Source organism: Muscardinus avellanarius (genome assembly GCF_963383645.1).
Source record: "Muscardinus avellanarius genome assembly, chromosome: 3".
Lineage (NCBI taxonomy): Eukaryota > Metazoa > Chordata > Mammalia > Rodentia > Gliridae > Muscardinus > Muscardinus avellanarius.
Window position 1 is genome coordinate 10,130,486 of NC_137788.1, and position 7,565 is coordinate 10,138,050.

The 7,565-nt window shown below is 51.1% G+C and overlaps 1 protein-coding gene across 1 annotated transcript; it reads right to left on the reverse strand.

Annotated features, from left to right (window-relative positions):
* Positions 1–4,079: 4,079 nt before the first annotated feature.
* Positions 4,080–7,257, reverse strand: LOC308259966 (PRAME family member 12-like; the record flags this gene model as incomplete). Its single annotated transcript, XM_080691306.1, has 4 exons — positions 4,080–4,674; positions 5,681–6,265; positions 6,632–6,973; positions 7,226–7,257. 4 exons carry the CDS (start codon positions 7,255–7,257, stop codon positions 4,080–4,082), a joined length of 1,554 nt encoding a protein of 517 aa, XP_080547432.1.
* Positions 7,258–7,565: the final 308 nt, after the last annotated feature.

Consider the following 7,565-nt stretch of genomic DNA (forward strand, 5'->3'; position numbering starts at 1 on the left):
TGCTTAGTGAGGCCCTATGAAACTTAGTGAGACCCAGTTTGAGAAATAAAAATAAAAGTCAGGCATGGTGCTGCATGATTGTAATCCCAGTACTTGGGAGGCTGAGACAGGAGGATCTGGGTGCATGACCAGACTCAGCTACTTAGCGAAGCCCTCCACAACTTAGTGAGACCCTGTTTCAAAATAAAGAATAAAAATAGGGCAGAGGGTGTGGCTCGGAGGTCGGATGCCCCTGGGTTCCATCCCCAGGCCCGCAAAAAACAAACAAACAAACAAACAAACAAAAAACAATAAGGTCGGGATTGTAGTTCAGAGTTAGAATTCTCCTGGGTTCAATTCCCAGTACAGCATAAATAAATAAATAAATAAATAAATAAATAAACAAACAAACAAACAAACAAATAATAGGGCTGGAGTAGAGCTCAGAGGTATAATGCCATTGGTTCCATACCCAGTACCACACACACACACACACACACACACACACACACACACACACACAAATGACATAAACTAATGCACAAATTATAATGTTGAGACTAATGCAACACTATTTTGAGGGAAATTCAAAGTCTTCAACTGGCTCCTATGAAAAGACAGAAAACAGAACATTGCCCATGCCTCTTGGACCACATGTTGTACTAGCAGAGTGGCTGGGGCTAGAAGGGATGGGCGAGGGACTTACCAGGTCTGAGCAGGGTCTGCAGGGCGCTCTGCGTCTCAGAATGGCCAGGCAGTGACTCCAGGCTCCAGGATTCTGAGTCTTTCTCCCCAGGGCTCACACCCTTTTATTCACCTCTCTTGGGGGGCCCCTCCCTTTTCCAAGAACCAGCCTCCAATCAGAGAGCAGGGTGTGATTACATCCCAGAATCTCCACCCAGTGGTCTTGATTGGCTTTGGCTTTCTCCGGATGAAATGATTGGCTGAGATTATGCATATAGGAGACAGGAATTAGGGCCAGGGTCAAAGACAAGGACCCCTTGGTTGAGTCAGTGCAGGTCACTGAATGAGTTTTATTCCCATGTGGCCTTCAGAGTTCTGAGTGTGAGACAGAAAAAGGTTTAATCTGTTTCTAAATTAGAAGAAACAAAACCAGAAAATGTATGTAACATGATCTTTGATTGAAACTTGTGTGTGTGTGTGTGTGTGTGTGTGTGATACTGGGGGTGAAACCCAGGGGCATTCTATCTCCGAGCAACACCCCCAGCCCTCCCTATTTTTTATTCTTTTTTTTTTTTTTTTTTTTTTTTTTGCAGGTCGATGGAACCCAGGGGCATTTGACATCCAAGCCACATCCCCTGCCCTTTTTTTTTTTTTTTTTTTTTGGTGGTACTGGAGATGGAACCCAGGAGCATCCTACCTCTGGGTTACACTCCCAGACCTATTTTATATTTTATTTGGAAAAAGGGTCTCTTAAACCAGCTGAGGCTGGCTTCGAACCTACGCGATCCTCCTGTCTCAGCCTCCCAAGCGCGGGATTACAAGCGTGCACCACCACGCCCGGCAATCCTGCCCTATTTTTTTATTCGTTATTTGGAAACCGGGTCTCACTGAGTTGCAAAGGGCCTCACTAAGTAGCTGAGGCTATACGCAAATGGCAATCCTCCAGTCTCAGCCTCCTAAACGCTGGGATTACAAGTTTGTGCCACCATGCCCGACTTTTTTATTCTTTATTTTGATACAGGGTCTCACTGAGTTGCAAAGGGCCTTTTTAAAAAAAATTTTATTGAACATAAATGGTATACATTTAAACTATACCTGATGCCTGCTCCCCCCTCCCGCCCCTGTTTTCCCTTTCCCCCTCCCACCAATGGTTGTCCAGGGTAACCATGTCATATTCATAATTTTACACATATTCGGATGTGGACCCTCGTCAATCAAGATCAGCCTTCCTCCTCCTCTATCTTTCCATTCTAGATTTGCTGATATTTCCCCTCCATTATCTGGAGTCCCACTGGTATCCTCTATGTTCCCTAGTTTGGGCATATTAGAGGAAACGTGTACCTTCTCCTTCTGTGCTTGGCTGGTCTCACTTAACATAATGCTCTCCAGGACTTTCCATCTTCTTGCAAATGGTATGATTTTGTTCTTCTTTATGGCTGAGTAGAATTCCATTGTGTGTATTTCCCAGAGTTTTGCAAAGGGCCTTTTTGAGGCTGGCTTAGAACCTGCGCAATCCTCCTGTCTAAGCCTCCCAAACGCTGAGATTACAAGCGTGCACCACCACACCCGGCTCGACTGAAACATCTTTATGAAGAGCATTGTGAAGAAAATAGAAATGTAATGTTCCCTTTGTGGAATGGTCGCCTGGGTGTCCTGTTTCTGACAGCTGGTAATGGCTCTCAGGGAGGAGGAGGAGCCTGGGGGGGGGGGTCTTCAGGGCTGAGGCCAAGGCTTCTTTGTAGGAAGCAGGACAGTTACAAGAAGCTCCTGTGGAGTTGGTTTTCTTAAGAGGATCCTGTGAATGACCAGGACATTTTAACCTAGGAGAGCTTTTCTGAGGGGTCATGATGTAAGGTTTGTAAGACTTTGGGTGGAGTTTACAAATTAAATGGGCAGTAGATACAAAGAGACACTGGAGGTTCTAAGAAACCAGCACTGCCTTGAGGTCAGACAGAGAGGCAGCTTAGGATTCCCCCGGGAGTGCAGGGTGTTTCAAATGCGATCAGCTCCACACCCTGGCTTGAGAAAGTCAATCTAAGGCTGTGAGCTGGCAGAGCAGAAAGCAGCTCAGGAGGCCGGACCTGGGGAGTCAGACTTTTCCAGTCTGAGATCCAGTGAGTGAGGACTCTGTGGGCAACCTGGGATGTGGGAGAGAAAGAAAGGTGGGCCACAGCAGGGATCCCAGACATCATGGCGGCCACCGCCTGGAGAGTCAGGGTCCTCCCTAAGGGGTGTTTCCTAAAACCTCAGCTCTAGTTGGTTGCCAGGGCTATGTAGACTGGAGAGAGATGTCTGAGAAACAACGACTTTTTTTTTTTTTTTGCTTTACTGGAAATGGAACTCCAGGTCATTCTACCTCTGAGTGACACCCCCAACTCTATTTTTTATTTTTTTATTTTGAAATAGAGTCTCACGGAGTTGCAAGGGCCTCACTAAGTAGCTGAGAATGGCCATGAACCTGTGACCTCCAGTCTCAGCCTCCCAAGTACTGGCATTACAAGCATGGACCGCCACACCCGATAGAAAAAGAAATTATGATCATCTCAGTTGGAGGAGAGCAGAGAGAGAGGCCATGCTGGAGAGAAAGCGCCTTCCTGGGGAAGACACAGCCCCCACACAAGCCCCTGGGAAACACCCCCGCCTGCCATGTCCCACCTCTGGTTGAACATGGCCGTCTTTGGGACATGCTTTTAACACAGGAGGCTCTGGGGAGATGTTTCAATCTCAAACATAACAGGACTGTGGGCCCATGTAAGAGCCCTCGCCCAGCCCACGCAAAGCACTGGTCCTATTCCAGGACCACAAAGGGGGGGAGGTGGAGTGCTAAGAACATATACAGGTCCATATCCTGAGTGCCTTTGCCGGATCCTCATTGAGAATGCACACTCAATACCTCCGTTCCCTCCCAGTCACTGCAGGACCCTCAGGACTCAACTGGAAAGCCTGGTCGGCAGAACATGGAAGATACCAACTACGCCAAGATCCTTTATTTACTTTTTTTTTTGTGTGTGTGTGTGTCTGGGGATGGAACCCAGGGGAATTCGACCTCCGAGCTACACCCCCTGCCCTATTTTTTATTCTTTATTTTGAAACCGGGTCTCACTGAATTGCAGAGGGACTCACTAAGTAGCCGAGGCTGTCTGCGAACCGCGATATTCGGATCTCAGCCTCCCTAATGCTGGGACTACAAGCGTGCGCCACCACGCCCGGCTTCCTTTATTTACTCTTTGTGGGTTCATAGGACACAGGTCCCAAAAGCCCCCTCTGAGGATGTCCGCTAACTCAACACTCCTTCTTTTCCTTTTCCACCCACGCTGAGAACCTGTCCCGTGTCTACCCTTAATCATGCACCTACGTCCAAAGTCTCCCATCCACGTCTCCTCTACATCTATGTGACCAATGCATTGACAAACACATCAGAAACTATTCGATTCTGCAAATTTCCAGCTACCACTGGGATCTAAGTAATAGAATCGGTAGCAATGACACAGACGGTAAAGGCAGATAAAAAACCGGACGTCGTGGGAAGGCCTTATGTCCCTCAGGACCTGTTTCAATTCCTGCAGAACCTTGGAACATTTGTCCAGGTTGGTAGAAGACAGAGAAAGATGGTCGGGGTGCTCAGAGCTCTGCAGAGGGAGAGGGTAGAGGCCCTGGCTCAAGCGGCTCAGCCTGGCCGTGTGGCCCAGCAGCTCCTTCAGGACGCCCATGGAGATGGGGTTCCCACAGCAGCTGAAGGTCCTGAGCTGGGAGCAGCGGCCCAGGGCTGGCAGCAGGGCCTGGAGCTGGGCATCCGTGAGCTCACAGTGCTCTAACACCAGCGTCTCCAGGGTGCCCGCCACCCTCTTCAGCAGAACTTGCAGAGGCTCGGGACTGAGCTCCGTCATGGAGATGTTCCTCAGGTCCAGGTGCTTCAGCTGACAGATGCTGGGAGCCTGGGCCAGTCGCTGCAGGTCTGAATCTGTGAGCTGGATAGACCTCAAGGCAAGTGTCTGTAGCGGGGTCAGATTCCTGAAGAGAAAGAGCAAGGAGTCACTCATGGAGAAGGTGTTGGTGGCTGAGGAGATGGCCTCAAGGTGGGAGGGGCTGCTGGGGGTGGTGGCCCGAGCCGGGAGGCCAGCAACTGGGGAGGCTGAGGCAGGAGAATCTCAAGTGGCATCAGCTTGGGTAACTTAGCCAATCCCTGACTCTAAATAAAAATATTTTAAGCTGGGCGAGGTGGTGCACACTTGTTATCCCAGCAGGCGGGAGGCCAAGACCGGAGGATCACGGTTCACAGACAGCCTCAGCTACTACTTAGTGAGACCCTGTTTCAAAATAAAGAATTAAAAATAGGGTAGGGGGTGTAACTCAGAGGTCAAATGCCCCTGGGTTCCATCCCCAGACCCTCAATATATATATTTACATATATATATGTATGTATATATATATTTAAAAGAATCTAAAGAGGCCCTGGATTCAACCCTGAGCACTACGAAAGAAAAAAAGAAAGAAAGAAAGAAAGAAAGAGAGAAAGAAAGAAGGAAAGAAGCAAAGAAGGAAAAACAGACAGGCCTGCTCCAGGTGGTCCTGAGTATGGCCGACACCCAGAGGCTGTCGTGTTGAGGCTGCCCACTCCCGTCCACCCTGCGTCTTCAGCGAGCCGTCAGCCCTGCTCACATGCTCGCTCCCTCCTGCTCCTCACCCTCCACTCCAGCATCACACAGTCCCCACCTGCGCATCCCACCTGGGCTCAGGACAGCCTGCCCAGGCGGGGATCGGAGACAGGCTGGTTCAGCTGAGAGCTGAGAGCTCACAGACTCCATGTACAAATGTGCGGCACCCGGCCCTCCCGAACTCACACCGTCTTCTTTCCTAGTCCCCATCTCCTTAGCTACACGTGCTTTTGAGGAAAATCCTCACGCCCACCCGCGCTCCATCTGAACCACCGCAGCCAGCTTCCCAGCATGGCCTCCCTTCGCGACCATTTTAAATAGCTTTGCTCTAAATACAGAAATTGCTCACGATCGCTCCTTACCCAAAGATTTTATGCAGAATTTTAGAAAGTAAACTGTGAAGTATGTAACAGTCCTCGAAGAAGCTCAGGTGTCTGAATAGCATGGCATATGTCGGAGGAGGCCACCAATTTTGCGTGCCATATATGTGGGAAGCGACCGCCATCGTGCCTGACATGGTGAGGCGAAATGTGTGAAGGCCCATCATCTGGCCCACACGAGAAACCAATGGTTCCATGCAGTTGTAAGTCCAGCAAATTTCCACTTCCAGCTCCCGGATGCAGGCTAGAGGCACAAGATCCAGAACCGTCCTCAAGTCACACGTGGAGTCCGGGGAGACCTTCAGCTTCTCACAGCACACGTGGACCAGGCCTCGTCTTTTCTCCGCCCAGCTTAGGAAGTGGTTATAGAAAGCTAACAGCCAAATTCTCTCTAGGTCGATGTCGAGGAGTATGGTCAAGGGCAGCGTCGGCAAAATCCTAGGAGCGTGTCTGAGTCTCTGCTGCTCTCGCACGGCCCCTGCTGAGTGGGCCCCAGGCAATTTTGTAGACCCTCTGCTCCAGAACTCCCCGTGCTTATCCCGCAAATCCAGGACTTGCAATTTGCACCTGTGGGAGAAGGGGACGGAGTCTCAGAACTTAAGAATAACCAAACTCCTACCTGCGCATCCCTTCTACGTTCTAGGTCTCAGCTCCTCCCCTGATCTTACTCTTCTCTTTTCCCCTGAATGGAGCCTGCTCCCCACTTCTAGCACCTGTGTGGGGCAGGCACAGGCTCCTTCAGTCTTCCCTGTGTCCATCACGAGCACCCGCCACAGCCACATGCCCTCTCCCAGGTGAGCTCAGCCATGGCCATGGCCTCTCCAGTCCTCCTCGCTGGCTCCATCAGAATCCCGGTCCCACCCTTGTCCCTCCCTCCCTGCCCCAGATGTCCCTCCACGGACCCTCTTTCCTGGCTCCCTGGGTCACGCTCACCTGGGGCGAACCTTCCGGGCAAGCAGCATGTCCAGCGCATCCAGCACGGCTTCCATGCTGCACAGGGATGGCTCCTTCATCTCAGGCTCCACAGTAAGGTAGGTGAAGAGCCCAACCTGCTTCATCAGGGGCCCCAGAGGGAGGCAGGTGAAGGGCCAGCCCTGCACCATGGCCCTCAGGGTCTCCCTGTGACCCCCCACAAAAGCCACTTTGAACACTTCCAGAAACAGATGCTGGGGCAGGTCCTCCAGAGGGAGGCTGGGGGAGGCTGGGTTCGTCAGCAGGCTCTGCTGGGTCAGCTCCAGGAGAGAGGGCGGGACCTCCACGCACATCCTGCTGTGTCTGCAAGGAGAGGGGTTCTGGGGTAACATCCAGGGAAAGGCATCCTTACAGGGCATTCCCAGGAGCCCCATTTCACCCATTGGTGGACCCAATCCAGAGTCAAGGACACTACTCCAGGGATGGGTGATGTGAGTCCGCACGCTGTTAACACTGTGAGTGTGTGTGTGTGTGTGTGTGTGTGTGTGTGTGTGTGTGTGTGTCGCTGGAGATGGAGCACAGGCCCTCCTGGACCACCATCCTATCCATTCCTACCTCTGCTTCCCTGAACTCTGGTCCCAGGACATGGTGGCCAAAGATCCTGAAAGCCCACCCAACCCATATGGGGAAAAGTGTCTGCTCCTCATGCAAGTCCTTCAAGCAGAGCGTGGTGGTGCACATCTGTGACCCCAGCTGTGTAGGAGGGGAAGACAACAGCATCTCCACTGTAGAGCAGCCTGGGTGACTTGGTCAGCCCCTTCCCCAAATAAAAATAAAAAGGGCTAAGGATCTAGCTTGGGGGTAGAGGTGCCCTGGGTTCAATCCAAAGTACTGCCAGAAAAGAAAAAAATAATTATGTCACCGGTGTTGGGCTGCACCTGGGTGATAGAGGGTT